Source organism: Perognathus longimembris, chromosome 1 (assembly GCF_023159225.1).
Source record: "Perognathus longimembris pacificus isolate PPM17 chromosome 1, ASM2315922v1, whole genome shotgun sequence".
NCBI lineage: Eukaryota > Metazoa > Chordata > Mammalia > Rodentia > Heteromyidae > Perognathus > Perognathus longimembris.
In genome coordinates this window covers 150,695,118-150,718,447 of record NC_063161.1, presented here as the reverse complement: position 1 = coordinate 150,718,447, position 23,330 = coordinate 150,695,118, and the positions used below count along the sequence as shown (strand labels likewise).

Sequence of the window (23,330 nt, the reverse complement as noted above, 5' to 3'; positions counted from 1 at the left end):
TGAGCCTTTCTTTTTTTCATGATTAAAAAAAAAAAAAGCAGGGCTGGGGATATGGCCTAGTGGCAAGAGTGCCTGCCTCGGATACACAAGGCCCTAGGTTCGATTCCCCAGCACCACATATACAGAAAACGGCCAGAAGCGGTGCTGTGGCGCAAGCGGCAGAGTGCTAGCCTTGAGCGGGGAAGAAGCCAGGGACAGTGCTCAGGCCCTGAGTCCAAGGCCCAGGACTGGCAAAAAAAAAAAAAAAAAAAAAAAAAAGCAAGCTTTAGTAGCTTTAAGTAGTTGTACAAACAGATTCCACTTCAACATGTCAGATTATGAATACAATGTATCTTGATCAGTGTCACCCTGTCCATCCCTCCCCCACTGTCTATCCCAGATCCACCTAGCTCTTCAAGTTAAGTCGTTCCATCTTTACTTTGAGTGTCATGACTGTATTAATGGAGTGTCTTTCATATTTTCTTGAAATTGTTCCCAACCAGGGATCATTTTTACTTCTAAAGGTATGTTTGACAATATTCAGAGTTGATGGAAGCTCCTGGCATTTAGGGGTTAGACACGGAGTTGCTGTCCAACTGCACATGCCCAGCAACACACACACACACACACACACACACACACACACACACACACACACACACACACACACTGATCCTGTCCAAAATGTCAGTGAGGCTGAGGGCAAAGATCTCTTCTGTGTTATAATAGTTTGTGTTCTTATCTATCACGTGTTATGTTAAGTTCCTTGTAGGTCTAAATCATTGCCCTTATATGTCCCGAGATGATGTATTTTTTTTTCTCTCCAAGAGGAGACACTTTGAAAATATCGAAGTTATTTGCCCCTAGTTAAGAGCTAGTAGTTGCTAGAATTAGAGCCCTACCCCCCCCCCATTTTTTCCTTCATCAGTTTTCTTTGTATTATACTATGGATGACAGGATTTGGGGTTATTTTTTGCTTACTATTACATATTTGTATATTTTGCATTGTATTTATTTAGTTTCTGCTTTTTAAAAAGACAGCCAAATTTAAAGTTAGTTAAATGTCTTTTTATGCAAGGAAGATTCTATGTTAGGCACTGGGATTGAAGGCTAAATTGGGGTTTGAGGTAAAGTATAGTGGTCAACCCCATGCTAGTGTACATGAGGCCCTGGCTGGATTCAATCCCTAGGCCCCATGCAAAACAAAACAAAAGACAGAAACTGAATACAGCTAAATCATACAAGATGGCTGGTTTCAAGTCTAACAATTTTAGAATAAAAAACAAGACTAGAGAGAAAAAGGATACATGTTTTTCTCTCATATGAGAGCTAGATCTATGTAATAAATACATGTAGAAACATACACAGTCATATTCATATATACACAAATGTATTAACAAAAGTATGGTATATGCAGGAGAGGACTCTAATGGTGCAACTCCTCTGAACAGCTAACTTACAGTCTAACAAAATGAATACCAGGAAGCTGGAACTTGAAGTGTTGGGACAAGGGTGAGAAAGAAATGAAGAGAGAAAGACTGGGCAGGGCTAGTAATATGGCCTAGTGGCAAGAGTGCTTGCCTCGTATACATGAAGCCCAGGGTTCGATTCCTCAGCACCACATATATAGAAAACGGCTAGAAGTGGCACTGTGGCTCAAGTGGCAGAGTGCTAGCCTTGAGCAAAAAGAAGCCAGGGGGGCTGGTGATATGGCCTAGTGGCAAGAGTGCCTGCCTCATATACATGAGGCCCTGGGTTCGATTCCCCAGCACCACATATACAGAAAATGGCCAGAAGGGGCGCTGTGGCTCAAGTGGCAGAGTGCTAGCCTTGAGCAAAAAGAAGCCAGGGACAGTACTCAGGCCCTGAGTTCAAGGCCCAGGACTGGCAAAAAAAGAGAAAGACTGGGAGAATGAAGCCATAATAATAATGAATATATATGAAAATAGAACCAGGTAACTTGAGGGGATAGGTGGAGCTGGGAGAGATGGGGAGAGAAGGATGGAAGGGGTGACATTGATCAAGATACATTGTGCTCATAAAGCGGATATTTTGAATTGGACCCCCTTGTACACTACTCAAAGATAGTTTTTTTTGTTGTTGGTGGTGGTGGTGGTGATCATCGTCATCGTAGGGCTTGAACTCTGGGCCCGGGCACTGTCCTCAAGCTCTTCAGCTCAAGGTTAGCATTCTGCTACTTGAGTCATGGTGCCACTTCCAATTTTCTGGTGGTTAACTGAAAATAAGTGTCTCATGGACTTTTCTGCCCAGGCTGGCTTTGAACCATGATCCTCAAATCTCAGCCTCCTCAGTAGCTAGGATTACTGGCATGAGCCACCAGCACCCAGCAGTTTTTTTTACATTTTTTGAAAATACTTTATTATTATTTTGTTTATGTGGTACTGAGGAATCAAACCCAGGGCTTCATACATGCTAGGCAAGCACTCTACCACTAAGCCACCTTCCCAGCCCCTGAAAAAAGAACTGAATACCAAAAAGATTAGATATCCTACATCAAATGGAAATTTTTTCCAGGGAAACAAATGACAAATGACTAATTGAAGAAGATAGGGAGTGTCCAGATAAACTTATTCCAAGCAGAAAGAAAAGAAATGAAGTCATATGAATTAACCTCATAGACGTGTATGTTTTTGAATCAGCATGTAAATGTGTAAAAGAATGAAATATGACATCCAACCCAATCTCAGTTAAGGGCAGAAGTAACAAGAGAGCGCTACATTGATGGATGATGACTTTGGGGTTGGAAAAAGGCATCTTTGTAACTTATAGCAAAAAGACCATGTGATGCTTGGGCTCTTCATCATCTGTAATTCTATACCAATGGATTAGGAAATAACAGCCTGGCTTTGCTGTGGGCCTCAATCAATCACTTTCTCAGTGATGCTAATCGTTGCTCTGACATTTGCCTTCCTTTTAGAAGCTAGTAAATATAACCTTTATTATTATTATTATTTCTTTATGTAATTCTTCTCTAAATTAATTCTTAAACTTTTCTTTCCCCTTTTAAAAGTTGATAAATGGGATTGCTCAAGTCACATTTGATTCCGAAACGGCAATTAAAGAACTGTCATATGACAGTCTAGAAGATTTAAATGACAAGTACCTTTATATTGCTGTGACAGTCACAGAGTCTACAGGTAAGAGGTGTGTGTGTGTGTGTGTGTGTGTGTGTGTGTGTGTGTCTGTGTGTCTGTGTGTGTCTGTGTGTTTCAGAAAATATTTAGATTGTATTTCAATGGTACAACTGATTCCTACATTTCCTTCACATCTTCTTTCATGGTTAATTTTTACTTTCTATCAGTAATTAAAGGTTGAGATTAAAGTAGAGCTCTTGAGTCATTAGGCAAGCCATGGGGTCTCTGTTACCTGCTCTGCAAAACTGGGTTACAGATACCGGAAGTGAATCAGCATGCTAGCCTGCTCAAACAGCTGGCATCCCAGGTGCTCATCTGGAAGCATCAAAATCAAAATGTGATTATGCATGTGTGAGTGTTTGATGAGACCCTGTGCCAAGAAAGCTGTCACTGTTTACTGTGACTCTGATCTTATTTGTGCCCTGATGGAGATGAGCTAAATGTTCCTAAAGCTCCCTTTAGAGACAACATTCAGAAATTTGATCCCCAAAATAGAGGGGATAATGTGTTTCTAAAAAAGAGCCCAATAATAGTATTGCCTTACAGGGTAACAGTGAGGGCCAAAGAATAAGTCTGTGCAAAGTTCCTAAACTGCCTGTTGCATAGAATTAGTGCTATGTGTTGGCCCTTCTTCCCCTCCTCCTCTCCTTTCCTTCCTCTTCCTCCCTGCAAGATCCTCTTCCTCCTTTTTCCCCAGGACCTGTCTACTCCTTCCTTTTGATGCTTAACATCTAGTCTAATGCTTTCTATGCTACTCCAATGGTTCTAAATAATTATTACTACTCCAAGAAAACCTGAACTGTCTTATTTCTAGGATGTCTTGATTCATTATTTTATTCATATGTTCAGACACATCAATCCTCTAATTAAGCTTGAAATAATCATGTAACTGCACGAAGATCAATATTTTTCCTGCAAAATAAGTGAAACCAGGTGATTCCTAAAGCCCCCACTCATTCCCTTTAATTGAGTCCTTTTTCTAAGGTTGACTGGAAAGGTGAAGCAATTGTCCAGGTATTGAATACCATATATATGTATATACATGAATATTCATATATTTATATATGAATAAGTATGCAGAGACACAGAAAAGATAGAGACACCCCAGTTCAGTAGATGTCTAAAAATGTTAACCTTTTCTTTAGGTGGATTTTCTGAAGAGGCAGAAATACCTGGCATCAAATATGTGCTGTCACCCTACAGACTAAATTTGGTTGCTACACCTCTTTTCTTGAAACCTGGGATTCCATATTCCATCAAGGTAGATGGGGTCTGGGGATCCTGCTGATTATGGTGATGAGGAACAAAACCATTGATTCAGAATTGTTATCTATTAAATTGTTATCTATTAAAAGGCGTGAGGCAGATGCTGGGTGCCAGTAGCTCATGCCTGTAATTCTAGCTACTCAGGAGGCTGAAATCTGAGGATCGAGGTTCAAAGCAAGATGGGGCTGGAAAGTCCATGAGACTCTTATCTGAATCACAAAAGGCTGGAAGTAGAGCTGTGATTCAAGTAGTAGAGTGTTAGCCTTGGAGGAAAATAAAGCTAAGGGACAGGGCCCAGGCCCTGAGTTGAAGCCCCAGGACTGGCACCAAAAAACCAAAACTAAACAACAAACAAACAAACAAAAGACATGATACACTATTGAATGGATTTAAATTGTTTTGACAAACAGGTTCAGGTGAAGGATTCATTGGACCAGCTGGTAGGAGGGGTGCCAGTAACTCTGAACGCACAAATAGTCCATGTAAACCAAGAGATGTCTGACTTGGAATCGCAGCGGAGTGTGACAAGTCTCAGTGATGGAGTGGCTTCATTTGTGGTTAATCTCCCATCGGCAGTGACGGCACTGGAGTTTTATGTGAGTCGAATCTCCTGCTATATTTTTTTAGGACACTGTGTACTTTTGACTGTATGCTTTGATTACTGTGCCGAACAGATGTGGTGGATTTCATCCTTGCATCCAATGACTAGTTCCATAATGTTCACATCCAAAACAAATGGATACCAGAGACAATCTAATCTGTTAACCCATCAAATGGCCCTTGAGGAAGATAAGTCTGTCCATTTTTTTGTTTTGAAATGAACTGTTCTGGCTTACATCAGTAAGAACATATTAGAATGCATTCTATACTTCAGAAGGTATAGTAGTGGACAGAGGAGACAGGAATATCTCCCTATCCTCCTTTTCTTTCTTCTTAGAAACAAATTGTGTGTGTGTGTGTGTGTGTGTGTGTGTGTGTGTGTGTGTGTGTGTGTGTATCTAAAATGTCTGAAAATTTTAACCTATGTGCAAGTACTAGAGATTGAACTCAGGGCCTAGACACTGTCCTTGAGCTTTTTTGCTCAAAGCTAGCACTCTATCACTTGAGCCACAATTTCACTTCCAGCTTTTTGGTGGTTCCCTGGAGATGAGTCTCAAGGACTTTCCTGTTCTGGCTGGCTTCTAACCTCAATTCTCAGATTTCAGCCTTCTATGTAGCTAGATTACAAATGTGAGTAATCAGCACCTGGCTTAAGACATAAGATATTTTAAAACATGAACAAACCACTCTTCTTAGAATTCACTCTTCTTCTCTCCCAGAATAAATGTTTGAGTTCCTCACCTCGAGTAAAATATTGGTAAGGTAACAGCTCAGGTCCATGACTGCAAGATGCATATATTCAAAATCATCTCACTAAGCACCAAGCTTACATTCACCAAGTACCTGCGAAGTGTTTAGGTACTGTGCTAAGAGCTTTGTGAAGAGCTTATATCATATCTACTTAATCAGCCATCTGAGTGAGAGAATATTATCTTTGTAATTTTGTGATTACAAAATGGAAGCTTCCACTGCCCTGTTGATTACATAACTTATCCAGAATTAAATTAGGGGCCAAACTGGAACACAAACCAATGTACCTGAACATGAATTAGTAACCTTCTTACTGTCTGCAAGCAATAGGAAAGTTGCTGCTGACATGTTGTTCTTTGGGCCTCAGTCTGGGTTTATAAGAAATCCTTTGGGTCAATTACTTCATAATGAAACTAAGCCAGACAGACTCTGTGATATTCATTCATAACTTTTGTCCCCAAGTCCTCAAGAATTAGATCTACTTCCTTGCCACTTCTCTTCTCCTCCCATTAGTTCCTGTCATCTCATTGTTTAGAAAGAGAAGTGCCTTAACTTAATGATACTTCAGAAAGGGAGAAAATATTTGTTTCAGGAACATCTTCTCTCTTCACTTAACCCTCAGCCCTTCATCATTCTCTATGGTCTCTACAAAGGAGCTTCATACCACAGCTGTACAAACACTGAAACAGAGGAGCTATTAGCCTCCTTTCACATTTGGCATTGTGAATTTTAGAAATTTAGAAAGCCAAGAATTTAAAAGACACATTTTACAGAAAAGCACGTCTCCCAGTCCACATGTGCTTTAAAAATTTTCCTTTTCAGGTCAAAACTGATGCCCCAGACCTCCCCGAAGAAAATCAAGCTACCAAAGATTACCAAGCAATTTCTTATTCATCTCTCAGCCACAGTTACCTTTATATTGATTGGATTGAAAACTATAAACCTTTGCTTGTTGGAGAATATCTGAATATCGTTGTAACCCCCAAGAGTCCATACATTGACAAAATAACTCACTATAATTTCTTGGTAAGTACAATAATTATAAATATATGTCTTTGTGCCCTAAACCTGGAACAATTTCCTTTTTTTTTTTTTTTCTCCTAGTCCTGGGGCTTAAGCACTTAAGGGCCTGAGCATTGCCCCTGGCTTTTTTTCCTTTTTTTTTTTTTTTCTCAAGGCTAGCACTTTACCGCTTGAGCCACAGCACCACTTCTGGCTTTTTCGATATATGTGGTGCTGAGGAATCAAACCCAGGGCTTCATGTATATGAGGCAAGCACTCTACCACTAGGCCATATTCCCAGCCCTAAAATTTCCTTTTCTTATTTAAAAATAAAGCATTAGAATGATCCAGGTGCTGGTGGCTCACACCTGTAATCCTAACTTCTCAGGAGACTGAGAGCTGAAGGTCAGTCATGGCAGAAAAGTCCATGAGACTCTTATCCCCAATTAATCACCTGGAAATTAGAAGTGGAGCTGTGGCTCAAAGTGGTAGAGCACTCCCTTGAGCAAAAAAGCTCAGGGACAGCACCCAGGCCCTGAATTCAAGCCCCATGACTGACACAAAAAAGAAACCAAACAAACATTAGAATAATTCTTTTTTTTTTTTTGGCCAGTCCTGGGCCTTGGACTCAGGGCCTGAGCACTGTCCCTGGCTTCTTCCCGCTCAAGGCTAGCACTCTGCCACTTGAGCCACAGCGCCGCTTCTGGCCGTTTTCTGTATATGTGGTGCTGGGGAATCGAACCTAGGGCCTCGTGTATCCGAGGCAGGCACTCTTGCCACTAGGCTATATCCCCAGCCCTAGAATAATTCTTTATGTGTGTATTTTATTTTAATTAATTAATTTTATTTTATTTTTATTTATTTTTTCATTTCTACTTGTTTTGTTTTTGTTGCCAGTCCTGGGGCTTGGACTCAGAGTCTGAGCACTGTCCCTGGCTTCTTTTTGCTCAAGGCTAGCCCACTGCCACTTGAGCCACAGTACCACTTCCGGCTTTTTTTTCTATATATGTGGTGCTGAGTAATTGAACCCAGGACTTCAGGTATACGAGGCGAACACTTTACCACTAGGCCATATTCCCAGCCTCCTATGTGTGTATTTTAGTGTTCACAAGAACATTATCTAATTTAATAATCAGCTTCTCAAAAACCTTTGAGAAAGGACAGGATTATCTTGACCATTTTACAGATGGGGAAATTAAGGGACAAAGAGTTTTCAATATTAATATGGTCACTCAGCTCAGAAGAGGAAGATTTTGACTTGAACTAGGACGTCTGATTTCTGAGGTAATAACTCCTTCTATTAATGGAGTCTAATCAGGCTAATTAGGGTCTGATTATGCCACCTTAGCTCTTAGTTCACGGCCAAGGATTACATGCCTACTCCTAGTTCAAGTACATTGGCCTAAAAAAGGGAGATGCAAGTCCTGCTGCTAGGAATTGAACCACATGACACCTGCTCCAGTTGCAGCGCCAGGGACATACCCCTTGCATCACTTAACATCACACAGGAGGCGAATCCATTAAGCCTGTTGGCAAAGCCTAGGAAAGAAGGTAGAGAAAGTGGCAGGGGCTTCTTGACAGTTACCAAAGGAGTGGAGAGAGCCATGCCAAAAGCCAGGACATCAGGTGCTGATGAGGGCTTTCCCTGTGTTCCTGAGGCAGGAATTAAAAAATAAATGAGGACCCGAACTGGTGGGAATGCAGAGAAACCATTCATAAACTGCAAGCCAAGTTATATACCAGTCTGCTCTTTAAGAACAATTTAAGGGACTTTGGAAGGTATTTTGGCTTCATGCTTTTTTTTTTTACTTTAAACTTCTAACTTGGGATGCAATCCGTGATTTTAAAACTTAATACAAAATAACATGCATTTATACACATACTACACACACACACACACACACACACTTTCTATCTCTCTCTCTCTCTCTCTATATATATATATATATAGATATAGATAGATAGATAGATAGATAGATAGATAGATAGATAGATAGATAGATGGATAGATAGATAGTTTTAGGTCCAGTGCATGACTTTTAAAAAATCTAGGTCCATATTTTAGTTCTTTAATTTCCTGGTTATTTGATTTTTAACTAAAACCAGATTGCTATTTAATTATTACTGGGTCTCAGTTTCTTCAGTGGGTGTAAAGATTCCAATCACATTAGTGTATTATGAGAATTAAAGGACTTAAATAAGTACTAAAGGTCACAGCAACCAGTGAGACTACATAGACATGTCAACTCCTTCTTCTCTGTCTCTCTGTCTCTGTCTCTGTCTCTGTCTGTCTCTGTCTCTGTCTCTGTCTCTGTCTGTCTCTGTCTCTCTCTCTCTGTCTCTGTCTCTGTCTCTCTCTCTCTCCACTACTGGGACTTGAACTCAGGGCCTGGGCATTGTCTCGTAGCTCTTTCACTCAAGGACGATGCTCTACCCCTTAAGCCATGCCTCCACTTCTGGCTTTTTGCTGGTTAACTGGAAATAAGAATCCCGTGGATTTGCTGCTGGGGTTGGCTTCAAACTGCACTCCTCAAATCTCAGCCTCCTGAGTAGGGTTAGAAGTCTGAGGCACCAGCACCAGATCCAGCTATTTTTCTTTTTTTTTTTTTTTTTTTGTCATTTATGGGGTTTGAACTCAGGGCCTGGGTACTGTCCCTGAGCCTCTTTGTGCTCAAGGCTAGTGCTATACCACTTCAGCCACAACACCACTTCCAGGGTTATTTTTTTGTGTGTGTGTGTGTGGTATTTTTTTTTTTTGAGTGGTTAATTGGAGACAAGCATTTCATGGGGACTTTTCTGCCCAGGCTGGCTTCAAACCACGATCCTCACATCTCAGTCTCCTGTGTAGCTAGCTAGGATTACAGGCATGAGCCACCAGCACCTGGCTCTTTAATGTTCTTTTTACTCCACTTCCAAATCCATCTTGAAGCTCAGGTCTTAGTTTTGTACTTTTTATTGCTTCTGCTGCTTCTTTGTAGATTTTATCCAAGGGAAAAATTGTACATTTTGGCACCAGGGAGAAACTTCCGGATTCTTCTTATCAAAGTATAAACATCCCAGTAACACAGAACATGGTTCCTTCAGCCCGACTCCTGGTCTATTACATCGTCACTGGAGAGCAGAAAGCAGAATTGGTGTCGGATTCAGTCTGGTTAAACATTGAAGAAAAGTGTGGCAACCAGCTACAGGTAAGTCAAACGATACATCACTGCAAAGATGCCATCCACATGAAGAAGGCTACTAACGCAGCCTCTTCTGCACAGTTGTGTCCCCTACAAATGTTCTCTCCCTTTTTCCAAATGACCTTTTAGGTTCAGCTGTCTCCAAATGCAGATGCTTACTCTCCAGGCCAAAGTGTGTCTCTCAATATGGTGACCGAGTCGGACTCGTGGGTGGCATTAACAGCAGTGGACAGTGCTGTGTATGGAGTCCAAGAAAGAGCCAAAAGGCCCATGCAAAGAGTTAAGTAGTGCGCCTCTGTGTTCACTGTGGGGCAGAGGGAGGGTCAACACAGTGCCTCCATTAAGGACAGGTTGTGGGGGAAGAGTGAAGGCAACACTGGCCTTGTTCTCTATAGTGTATTCATAGATACATATTCATAGATTATGTATTTATATAATCTTCCCCAGGAAGATTACTTCCTACAACATAAGTCAATCCTTGTTTGCTTTTCTAAATTTAAAACATATGACCAGTTCCATCCATTTTCTTGCAAATGATGTAATTTTGTTTTTCTTTATGGCTATGTTACAGTCCATTATCTATCTGTCTGTCTATCATCTATGTATTTATCTAAAGCATAGTTTCTTTATCCATCCAGCTGTTGAGCACCTTGGCTGATTTCACAGTTTGGCTGTTGTGAACACTAAGAATGAGTTATGCAGATATTTTTCTCTCATATTGATTTACTCTCTTTTGGATGTATGCCCAATAGTGTTATGGTGGGATCACAAAGTCATAGGTCTATTTTCAATTTTTTGAGGACCCTTCATGCTGATTTCCATAGTGGTTGCATTCATTTACATTCCCACCAACAGTGTAGGAGAGTTACTTTTTCCCTGAAAAGGTTCCAGTTTTTTTTCTTCTTCTTCATGGATGTCATTATGACTGGGGCAAGATAAAATCTGAGTGTAGTTTGTCTTTTGTTTGTTTTTAGGGTTCTTCACTTAGTTTTGTTTTGTCAGTCACGGGGCTTGAACTCAGGGCCTGGGTGCTGCCCCTGAGCTTCTTCGCTCAAGGCTGGCATTCAACCACTTTGAGCCACAGCGCCACTCCCAGTTTTCTGGTGGTTAATTGGAGATAAGCCTTACGGACTTTCTTGCCCTGGCTGGCTTTGAGCTCCTCAGATCTACTATCCTCAGAGCTACTCAGATTCCTAAGTAGCTAGGATTACAGGCATGAGCTACCAGTGCCTGGCTTAGTGTAGTTTTGATTTGCATTTCCTTTAGAGCTAAAATGCTGAGCATTTGTTCATGTATTTATTAGTCTTTTGAATTCCTTCTTCTAAGAACTATCTGTTCACTCTGTTGGCTTGTATATTTTTTAAATTGTTTTTAATTTTTGAGTTCTTTGTATATTATGGATATTAATCCTTTATCTGTTGAATTACTGGTGGGCTCTGTGGCGTTTTCCCCAAATTCTATGGGTTGCTTGGTTCTGATGATTGTTTCTCTTGCTGTGCAGAAACTTTTAAGCTTGATGCAGTTCTGTTTGTTCATTCTTGCTCTTATTTCTTGAGCAACTGGAGTCCTATTTAAAAAATAGAGACTTATGTCTATCTCTTCATTTTCCTACATTTTCCTGGAGTAGTTTTTCCATATCCAGAACTTACATTAAGTTCTTTGATCCACTTGGAGTTGATTTTGTGCAGGGTGAAAGATGGAGTCTAATTTCAGTGTCCTACATATGGATCACCAGTTTTCACAGTGTCATTTGTTGTGGAGTTTGTCTTTTGTCCAATGTATGTTTTTCTGCTCTTTTGTCAAAATGTAGATGGCTGAAGTTGTATGGTTTAATTTCTGGGTCTTCTATTCTGTTCTATGGGTCTTTATGTCTGTCTTGGTGCTCTTAAAAAACAAAAAAACGTTAGTAACAAAAATGATTTTTTTTTTTTACTTGTCAATTTTGGGGCTTGCACTCAGAGCCTGAGCACTGTCCCTGAGCTTTTTTTACTCAAGGCTAGTGCTCTACCACTTTGAGCCACAGCACCACTTCTGGGTTTTCTGGTAGTTAGTTGGAGATACATAAGTGTCTCACAGACTTTTCTGCCCAGGCTGGCTTTGAATCTATATTTTCAGATCTCAATCTCCTGAGTAGCTAGGATTACAGGCATGAGCCGCCAGAGTCCAATTCATTTATTCCTTCATGCTTTCACCCATTTATTTATTTATTTAAATTGTATTGACTGCAGCATTTATGGTATGTATAAAACACTGACTATGGTTTAAACTCTAAGAATCTCTTCTTGAGGGGCTGGGAATATGGCCTAGTGGCAAGAGTGCTTGCCTCCTATACATGAAGCCCTGGGTTTGATTCCCCAGCACCACATATGTAGAAAACGGCCAGAAGTGGCGCTGTGGCTCATGTGGTAGAGTGCTAGCCTTGAGCAAAAAGAAGCCAGGGACAGTGCTCAGGCCCTAAGTCCAAGGCCCAGGACTGGCAAGGAAAAAAAGAAAGAAAGAAAGAAAGAAAGAATCTCTTCATGAAAGCTATTTGATCAGAACTTGGTTCTTGATTTAATTTTGAGTAAGTAGGCCATTTATAAACACAAAAGGACAACCTTAAAAAAACCTGAAATTGAGAACTATGGCCTTTGCTCATTTGATAGACGAGCAGTGTGCTGTGCATTTCTCGGGCCTTGTGATAGTCATGTAACAGGGCTTTGGCTCTCGGGGGAATGTCGTCATATCTGGGTAGGATCCACATGTTGCTTTTCTGGACAGGTGTTCCAGGCTTTAGAGAAGAGCGACCTGGGCTGTGGGGCAGGCGGCGGCCGTAACAATGCGGATGTATTCTACCTAGCTGGGCTCACCTTCCTCACCAATGCCAACACGGATGGAGCACAAGAAAATGGTAAAACACGCTGTGTTTCTATGACTGACAGTTAGGTCACTCACCTCTCAGCCTTCATTTTTGTTGCTCCTCCGGAATATTCTCTATGTTGACCTCAGAATGCCATGGTAGTGTTTTTGTTCTTTCAGGGAAAGCACGCACCAGTGTAGAACCCAAGTCCTCCATGGTTTCCTGAGCATTTTCTTTTTTTTTTCTGCCAGTCCTGGGCCTTGGACTCAGGGCCTGAACACTGTCCCTGGCTTCCTTTTGCTCAAGGCTAGCACTCTACCACTTGAGCCACAGTGCCACTTCTGGCCGTTTTCTATATATGTGGTGCTGGGGAATCGAACCCAGGGCTTCATGTGTACGAGGCAAGCTCTCTTACCACTAGGCCATATTCCCAGCCTTCCTGAGCATTTTCTAATCAGTCCTCACTCTGGCCTTCCTCACTTTGTCTCAATGATACAGACCCCAAAGATGGCTCTAGGATTGGATGATGCTATTTTATGACTTTTGGCCTTACCTTTTAGGGGCTGTTTTTCCTTTTACAAACTTAGACAAGATAGAATAATGATCTTATGTTCAAGAGCATCAGTTTACACCTATAATCCCAGTTACTCTGGAGCCTAAAGCAAGAGGATTATTAGTCTCATACTAGCAGTAACTCATTCATTCAAATGAATGGATGAGTGAATCACGTGCTCTATGAGGGCTCTTCCCCATTGAGAGCTGATCATTTCTTCTTTCTTTAATAGGGAGTACATGTTACAGGGTAGATCTAGTCATAAGTAATATAATAACAGTATATTCTTACACATAATTAAGCTCACTCTGGGAAACTGTGAAATCTTCAAGGACAGAGAGTACATCTTAACTACCTTCATCCTATGATTCTAATGTTATCATTATGCTTGATATGGTGGTATTTGTACTTGTTAACAACATAGTTCAAACAGCAAAGAAAAAGAGTAGTTTACTACTTGCTCACTCTAAATGCTTAAATAATTAAAATCAAGGGGTCCCAAAGGTGCAAGGTTCAAAGCTAACCTCAGATAAAATGATTAAGCCATGTGCTACAAGAACATGCAAATATTCCATGTGAAAAAATCATATTAAGAGGTATTGTGCATAATGTCTAATCTGAAACATATTAGTTGAATTAATGACTTGAAAATATATTAAACATGTAGTTTTATGGAAAAATTTTAAGTTTTATTTATTTTTCCCCTCTTTCCTTTGTCTTTGTCCTTTAAAAAAAATAAATAACAGATGAAACTTGTAAAGAAATTCTTAGGCCAAGAAGAGAACTGCAACAGAAAATAGAAGAACAAGGTAATAATTCTAAGTTACATATGATTATAAAGTACTGTGGTCATAGCATTCATAGGCTGTAGAAAATGAAACATTACACAGTTTCCTCTAACTTGAATAGGATAGGTGTTAAATATATACGGCCTGTATAATAACTCATGCCTGTAAACTTGGCCATTCAGGTATAGAGATTGGGAGCATTGAGTCCCAGGCTAACCTGAGCGAAAAAGTTTTCAACACCCTCATTTCACAAATAAGCCAGATGTGATGTATATATGTATGTATGTGTGTGTATATATATACATACATATATATACATACATACATATATATATATATATGATCTCAGCTACACATGGGCCATGTATAGAAGGATTGTGTTCTAAGGCCAGCCACAGGCAAACAAGTGAGGACCTATCAAAAAATAAACCAAAAGAGGGCTGGAGGTGTGTCTCAAGTGGTAGAGCACCTGTCTAGCAAATGAGAGGCAAAGCAAGCAGGAAGGGAGGGAAGGAGGGAGGGAAGGAAGAGGGAAGGCCAAGAAGAAGGGAGAGGAGGGAGGAAATTAATTTCTTCTGTTTCATATATTGAACAGTTAATAGCATTTTAGATTATTCTTTGGAAAATAAGCCTAAAGGGAATTATTTCTATGGTAATGTGATCATTGTCTATCTTACAGTAGAAAGAATATTGATCTGGGAGTTACTGGCCCGAATTCAGCTAATAGTCATGCTTATAGCATTATAATAATTACTTATATTTCATATGAATTATTGTAGTTCTTCATTATATGTTACAAAGATAGACACAGATATATCTGAGACAGATAAATCTGTGCAGGCATAATGAAGTATGATACTGCCAATAAGGTTTACCCAACATGTCATATAAGACATATTTGAAAAAGTAGAATATATTACTTTCAGAAGGACATTCCAGTTTAGTAATGAGAGCCATCTTGAAGTATTAGGAAACCATTTGGCTATTTAACCTACATTACCCAGAGTACCGGTTTCGAAAGTTAGTACTTAGCTTAGCTTAAGGAAGTCCTTTAACCACTTAGTGTGAATGACATGACCTCTTGAGGTCATGAAATTGCCATCCTGGAGTAGTTCCAGAGGGAGCAATGTCTTGTTGACTAGCTATGACTGTTGTGAGAAAAGGAATCATTTGGTAGTAGGAACTAAGTATCCTTTGAGATACTTTTTTTTCTTGGTAGTATGGGGATTTGAATTCAGGATCAGTGCTCTACCACTTGAGCCATGCCTCCAAGCCCTCCCTTTGAGATTCCTTCTGGACTACATGTGTAGGCCTGATCCAGGGCACTTGTACTATCATCATTTCAGCTGCTAAATACAAACATCGAGTACCAAGGAAATGTTGTTACGATGGCGCCCGTCTCAATATCTATGAAACCTGTGCACAGCGAGTGGCACGCGTGACCGTGGGGCCACACTGCATCAGAGCTTTTAATGAGTGCTGCCACATGGCAAACCAGATCCGAGCTAATATGTCTCATAAACCCATGCAGCTGGGAAGACTACGTAAGTGTGACGTTTCTCTGGCAGAATGCCCGGTGTGGTATGCTGCTCAGCAAATGCAATCATAATATTAGATGTGTACGTGCATGTGTGCACATGGTATGTGTGTGTGTGTGCGTGCGTGTGAAAATGGAACAAGGTAAATCAAAGGGATGAGTGGGGTTGGGAGAGATGGAGAGAAATGATGAAAGGGGTGAGATTGATCAAGATTCATTGTCCTCACAAATGGACATGTTGAATTGAAACCCTTTTGTACAACTGCTTAAAGATAATATATATAAACATATATATATTTAAAATCGATGTCACCTCCAGCAGATCAAGATGCATTGTATTTCACAAACTGCTTTGTCAAGTGGCAAACAAAACTTCAATACATAACCTACCAAATGAAGCAAAGTGAGGTTTGCCATGGGCCAGTGGCCCACGCCTATAATCCTAACTGCAGGAGGTTGAGATCTGAGGATCTTGGTTTGAAGCCATCCTGGGGAAGGAAAGTCTGTAAGATTTTTATCTCTAATAAACTACTTAGGAAAAACCAGAAGTGGTGCTATGATCCAAGTGGTAGAGCGCTAGCCTTCAGTAAAAGAAGCTCATGGGCAGAGCTCAGACCCAGAGTTCAAGCCCCAAGGCTGGCAAAAAAAAAAAAAAAAAAAAAAAAAGTGAGGTTGGGAAGGATGAGTGAGAATGTTGAAAAGGGAGACGTTGGCCAAGAGACACTGTATCCACAAACTGCTGTGTTGAATGGCAACTCCTTTGTACAACTAGAGATAATAAAAATATTTTTAAGGTTCTTTTTTTAAATTTTGTCAGTCATGGGGCTTGAACATGGGGCCTGGGCACTGTCCATGAGTTCTTTTTGCTTAAGGCTAATGATGCACCACTTTGAGTTTTCTGGTGTTTCATTGGAAATAAGAGTCTTAGAGATTTTCCTGCCGGGGCTGGCTTTGAACTGAAATCCTCAGATCTCAGCCTCTTGAATATCTAGGATTACAACAAGCATGATCCACCACTGCCAGGCTACCTTAAAAAGAAAGAAAGAAAGAAAGAAAGAAATCATTATAGCTATTTTTCATGTCTTTTTTTGTTAGTGCTATTACATTATGTAGAGAAATTCTATGGCCTTTATAGTTCTATTTTCAAACCACTTAACAATGTTTTAGTGGCCTTTTAGAAAGCACTTTATAGATGAATACTCATATTTAAAAATTCACCTATAAGCAGAATTCTTTTTTTCCACAATTGAACATAATTTTTTTCTCAGACACACAGACCGTGTTACCAGTAATGAAGCCAGAAATTCGGAGCTATTTTCCAGAAAGCTGGTTATGGGAAGTTCATCATGTTCCCCGGAGGTATCATGTTTCTTTGATGTTCTTTTAGAAAAAAAATACGGAAAATGTAAATATCATGGCCAAAAGTCTGGACACTACTCATTTCTTCATAGTTAAGATGATCCTACTATTTAGTTAAATTTTATTTTGCACCATATTTTTAATGTACTTTTCTCTGGTTATTGGTATCAGGGTAGCATGAATTATTGGTAAAGATAAAATCATTTCACTTCCTTTTAGTATGTGTTTACTGCATACAGCTAGGTGCAAGAAAACATATTCAGCAATTGTTTGCTTTTGAGAGAAGGTAGTTGTGGGACTTGAACTTAGATCCTGGGAGTTGTCCCTGAGCATTTTTGTTCAAGACTCTACCACTTTGAGCCACAGCTCCACTTTCAGTTTTTGAATGGTTCATTGGAGATAAGAGTCTCACGGGAACTTTTCTGCCCCATCTGGCTTTGAACCACAATCCTTAGATCTCAGCCTCCTGAATAGCTAGGATAACAGGTGTGCGCCATCAACACCTGGCTAATTGTTTGCATTTTTGTTTGACATTGTTCATTCTCTAGCACTTTTGGTAAAAATTTCCAGTACTGTCAATACCAGTGATTGAACTAATTACTCATCCCTATTAACTATATCACAAGAATCTCATAGTATGATAATAGTAATGTTTGTTTGCGTTTCTCATTAGAATGCCTTGAAGTAAAAAACAAGATTCGGAATACTGTTAGTTTATCCAGCATTGGGCTAGGATATTTCTTGTAGAGGCATGAAAACAAATGTATTGAATGCATGCATTCTGCCTCTGAACATTCTCTTTCTCTCTCTTCTCTCTCTCTTTTCTCTCTTCTCTCTCTCTCTCTCTCTGTCTCTCTCTGTCTCTCTGTCTCTCTCACCTGTCTTAGGGCTTTAATTCAGCTTGGGTGCTATATCCCTGAGCTTTTTTCCTCCCAAAGCTAGCACTCTATCACTCAAGCCACAACTCCACTTCCAGCTTTCTTGGTGGTCATTTGGAGGTAAGAATCTCACAGACTCTCCTGCCCTGGTTGGCTTTGCACTGAGATTCTCAGATCTCAGCCTCCTGGGTAGCTAGGATTACAGGTGTGAGCCACTAGTACCAGCCTTTGAGGTTTTTTTGATGTCTTATTGATAGTTACTAGAGTGATATACACTTTATTTCCCTGTCTGCCACTAGACTGTTCAGGGGTTGGAGTCTGTATGTGATACTTTGCCTGCCACAAAGTTGGTGACCATAGCAGAAAAGAAATATATAAGCTTAGTCATAATTAGACATTTTTAGTTGTATCAAATGTTTATGAACAGTATTAAGATGTATTACTTTAGTCCAGTATGATGGTGCATGCCTACAGTCTCAGCAATTTAGGAGGTGGAGATGAGCAGATCCTAAGTTTGAGGCAGCCTAGGGAAAGTTATCACAAGACTATCTCCAAAACAAAGCAAACACAGACAGACTAAGGGCATGCCTCAAGTTGTAGAGTGCTTGTCACTAAAGTACAAGGCCCTGGGTTTAATCCTTAGTACTAAAAAACATTACTTGTTTTTCTTCTCTATTTGCAACATAATAACAATGGACACACTTTTTTTTCAAATTTTTATTATCAAACTGATGTACAGAGAGGTTACAGTTTCATACCTTAGGCATTGGATACATTTCTTGTACTGTTTGTTACCTTGTCCCTCATACCCCTCTCCCCCCTCCCCCTTACCCTTTCCCCCCCTGAGGTGTTCAGTTCACTTACACCAAACAGTTTTGCAAGTATTGCTTTTGTAGTTGTTTGTCTTTTTTTTTTTACCCTGTGTCTCTCAATTTTGGTATTCCCTTTCAATTTCCTAGTTCCAATACCAGTATACACGGTTTCCAATATACTCAGATAAGATTACAGAGATAGTGTAGGCACAACCACAGGAAGGTGATACAAGAACATCATCAATAATAGAAGCTACAGATACACATGGGACGTTTTTTGTTTTATATGTTTTGATTTTGCAAGCTTACAAAGGTATCTTGGGCACTTGAATGCTTACCTTATGTGTGTAATGTTTAAAAGTAAGAGAGTCCTTTAATGTTTTTTTTCTTAATAAGTGTTCTCTTGCTATCTGATATGATCTTGTATTGTAATTTTCTTTTCTTTCCTTCTAAAATAATATAAAGCAAAAACTTCTATCAAGTTGGGTTAATGTTTCAAGGTAGTTGAATCATCTCAACATTTTAAATTCCAGAAACCAATTGCAATTTGTGCTGCCTGATTCTCTCACTACTTGGGAAATTCAAGGTGTTGGCATTTCGGACAGTGGTAAGGAAGCATAAATTATATTTATTCATTTAAGGAGTGACTTGATTAGCAAGATGTAATTCTTTGTGTATTTTTAGTTTACCTAGACCATAAGTGTTAAATTATTGTTTAAAGTATTTATGTATTACCAGAAGACATATTTATACCCATTCCCTTGAGCCTATTGATTTCTCCTTTTTCTCTTCTGCTACCTAGTATTTCATAAATGCTGGTGCCAATTCCTTATTTTCTTCCACTTTTTTCAGTGACTGAGAGCCTAAGCAGATTTAAAAACAAATATATCCCTCTTGGGCTGATGTTCCTTTATGGTGACAGTATTTGTTATCTTTTTTTTTCTTTTCCACAGAATCGTAGTTTCTGTGACCAAACTTTATGCTCATGAAATAGAGCCAACTGTGACTATTTAATTTGTACATTTGCTAATAAGCATTCCATGCCTCAAACAGAATTAAATATTCATGGAACAAATAAACTCTGATAATACCAATAACTATTTTTTAAGTCAATGCGCAGAACATTCAAAGGACAGGGGATGGGGCTGGGGATATAGCCTAGTGGCAAGAGTGCCTGCCTCGGATACACGAGGCCCTAGGTTCGATTCCCCAGCACCACATATACAGAAAAACGGCCAGAAGTGGCGCTGTGGCTCAAGTGGCAGAGTGCTAGCCTTGAGCGGGAAGAAGCCAGGGACAGTGCTCAGGCCCTGAGTCCAAGGCCCAGGACTGGCCAAAAACAAAAAACAAAACAAAGGACAGGGGATGATAGTCCAGAGGGAAATGTGAGCTGATTTTCTTTCATCTTTAAGATAAAGCAAATTTGACATATTTCCATACAAACACAACACAATAGAAATGCCCTACAACGGGATGGGGATATGGCCTAGTGGCAAGAGTGCCTGCCTCATATACATGAGGCCCTGGGTTCGATTCCCCAGCACCACATATACAGAAAATGGCCAGAAGTGGCGCTGTGGCTCAAGTGGCAGAGTGCTAGCCTTGAGCAAAAAATAAAAAGTCAGGGACAGTGCTCAGGCCCTGAGTCCAAGGCCCAGGACTGGCAAAAAAAAAAAAAAAAAGAAATGCCCTACAACGTTCCTAACTTGATTTTTCTTTGGGCTAAGGTATCTGTGTAGCTGATACTCTCAAGGCCAAGGTGTTCAAAGATGTCTTCCTAGAAATGAATATACCTTATTCGGTTGTACGAGGGGAGCAGATTCAGTTGAAAGGAACAATTTATAACTACAGGACTTCAAGTATGGTGGTAAGCAGGCATTCATGCTCTGTTTAAACAAAAGGGAAATGTTCTCTGGTTTTGGAGTCATTATCACATGCAAAACAATAAAAATTCAAGTCAGTTCAGCAGTATAAACCAACTGTGGTGATGAGTGTAGTACATGCAGTTCAACAAAGCAGGAAGAAAGGAAGGGTTAGGACACATGTTCACATGACCTGCGATCTGAAAAATTATGGGGAGGCTCAGAGAGGCTGAGTTCACACTGACTGCATTTGCGTTCCTATCCCTCTGCATGGTAACGACCCATCCCTCCATTTTAGCCCTTCATATTATCTTCACTTAGTGAGTTTTGCCATCCTCTCTGAAATCTTGATTTCATCTCCTCCCTGTCCTTTGAACCCACTCCCCGTCTCAGTCCCACAGCTACAGCTCTGTGGCACCATTAACATCTCCCATCCACGACTCAGTCACTTTCCTATTCCCCATGGACCCTCTGCTGTTGTTGCTGTTGCTATTCCTGTACATTTGTTCTGCAGTCCTAAGTTACTCAGGAGGCTGAGATCTGAGACTGAGGTTCCAAAGCTAGTCCAGGCAGAGAAGTCCATGAAACTCTTACTTATCTCCAATGAACCACCCCAGAGCTGAAAGTGGAGGTGGGAATCAAATGGTAGAGCATCAGCCTTGAGTAAAAAAACTAAGAGCCAGGACCTGAGTTCAAGCCCCAGTACAAACACACATGGACACATATGCACATGCGCACACGCTCATGCACACACACACACACAGATTAGGTCTTTAGTAGGTAACACTTTCAATTTGTAAATGAATATTAGAGAAACTAACTTCTCTACAATAGTAAATCTTTTACATCTTGTGCTTTTAAACCTTGTGCTTTGGGTACAGGATCTGAGTCAGCAATTTTGCCTTCTAGGCCAAATGTGACTTGTCGATGTGTGTGTGTGTGTGTGTGTGTGTGTGTGTGTGTTAAGAGCTAAGGACAATTTTTACATTTTTAAGTGGTTGAGAAGTGGGGGGGAAAGCCCAGGAAGATTTTTATGACATATGAAAATTATATTAAATTCAAATTCCTATATCCATAACTAAGCTTTAGAGACACAGGCATTTAGGTAGGGGCTGCCCAGAGCTGAACTTAGAAGATATGAAATGGATCACATATGGCACCTTCTCTGCTGGAGCTGTATGTTTCTGCCAGGCCTTTGAACCTAAGGGGTTACTGCAACTCTGTTAAAGTACCAGAGGAGGGTCTATGTTCAGGGGAGCATAATTCAGGGTAACTTTTCTTATTTTTTTTTTTCATAAAATGTCTGGCTCCCATGCTAACATGTTTTGATATGACTCTTCTCTGGGGACATTCCAGTTCTGTGTCCGGATGTCTGCTGCGGAGGGAATCTGTACATCAGGAAACCCAGATGTAGACTCTCAGGGGACCAAACCCTCTAAATGTATGCCGCAGAGGATAGAGGGCTCTTCTACTCACCTGGTCACCTTCAGCCTGCTTCCTCTCGAAATTGGCCTCCACAACCTCAACTTTTCACTGGAGACTTCATTTGGAAGGGAAACTTTAGTAAAAACATTACGGGTGGTGGTAAGAAAAACTTGGGTGTCTTTTTTTTTGGGGGGGTGGATGGGGGACAATACTAGGGATTGAACTTGAGGGCTGAGCACTCTTAGCTTTCTCACGTGAAGCTGATGCTCTACTTTTTTTTTTTCAAATTTTTATTATCAAACTGATGTACAGAGAGGTTACAGTTTCATACGTTAGGCATTGGATACATTTCTTGTACTGTTTGTTGCCTTGTCCCTCATACCCCCCTCCCTCCTCCCCCTTTCCCTCCCCCCCCCCCCGGAGGTGTTCAGTTCACTTACACCAAACAGTTTTGCAAGTATTGCTTTTGTAGTTGTTTGTCTTTTTTTACCCTGTGTCTCTCAAATTTGGTATTCCCTTTCAATTTCCTACTTCCAATACCAGTATACACGGTTTCCAATATACTCAGATAAGATTACAGAGACAGTGTAGGTACAACCACACGAAGGTGATACAAGAACATCATCAATAATAGAAGCTACAGATACACATAGGACGTTGAAAGTAGTTACAACTGTTTCCATAACATGGAGTTCATTTCACTTAGCATCATCTTATGTGTTCATAAGGGTATAGCTATTGGGCCTTGTGATGCTCTGCTATGACTTGCCTAAACCTGTACTAATTATTCCCAATAAGAGAGACCATAGAGTCCATGTTTCTTTGGGTCTGGCTCACTTCACTTAGTATAATTTTTTCCAAGTCCTTCCATTTCCTTACAAATGGGACAATATCATTCTTTCTGATAGAGGCATAAAATTCCATTGTGTATATGTACCACATTTTCCTGATCCATTTGTCTACTGAGGGGTGATGCTCTACTTCTTTAGTCTCACCACCACTTCCGGCTTTTTTGGTGGTTAACTAGGCATAAGAGTTTTATTGTTCTTTTGGGCTATATACTGAGTTCCAAGTTAGCTTGGACTATATGGTGAGACTATTTCATTAAACTGAAGCAAATTAAAATGTTTAAATAGAGCAACAGCACCTAGTTATTATTATTATACTGAAAAAGATACAGAAGGAAAAAAGTTTTCACCAATAATCTCTATACCCTGAGATTTTCAATTTTAACAAAAATTGAAAATAGGATCATCTCCTCACCCACCCACAGAAAAAATGAGAAAAAATGTATCTTGAAATACATGGCCAAATACCAGACCAATGACTGAGACAGAGCAATT

The 23,330-nt window shown here is 40.1% G+C and overlaps 1 protein-coding gene across 1 annotated transcript in view; it reads left to right on the top strand.

Annotated features, from left to right (window-relative positions):
* The window catches only part of C5 (complement C5), a 76,740-nt gene that overhangs the window by 11,295 nt on the left and 42,115 nt on the right, over nucleotides 1-23,330 (top strand). Inside the window, exons 9-21 of the mRNA XM_048340797.1 lie at nucleotides 3,011-3,137; nucleotides 4,280-4,395; nucleotides 4,811-4,996; nucleotides 6,573-6,776; nucleotides 9,731-9,940; nucleotides 10,064-10,213; nucleotides 12,695-12,824; nucleotides 14,073-14,135; nucleotides 15,461-15,658; nucleotides 16,920-17,010; nucleotides 19,234-19,307; nucleotides 20,428-20,567; nucleotides 21,919-22,146. Of these exons, the coding sequence (XP_048196754.1) occupies nucleotides 3,011-3,137; nucleotides 4,280-4,395; nucleotides 4,811-4,996; nucleotides 6,573-6,776; nucleotides 9,731-9,940; nucleotides 10,064-10,213; nucleotides 12,695-12,824; nucleotides 14,073-14,135; nucleotides 15,461-15,658; nucleotides 16,920-17,010; nucleotides 19,234-19,307; nucleotides 20,428-20,567; nucleotides 21,919-22,146 (1,917 nt within the window). The remainder of the gene's footprint in view (nucleotides 1-3,010; nucleotides 3,138-4,279; nucleotides 4,396-4,810; nucleotides 4,997-6,572; nucleotides 6,777-9,730; nucleotides 9,941-10,063; nucleotides 10,214-12,694; nucleotides 12,825-14,072; nucleotides 14,136-15,460; nucleotides 15,659-16,919; nucleotides 17,011-19,233; nucleotides 19,308-20,427; nucleotides 20,568-21,918; nucleotides 22,147-23,330) is intronic.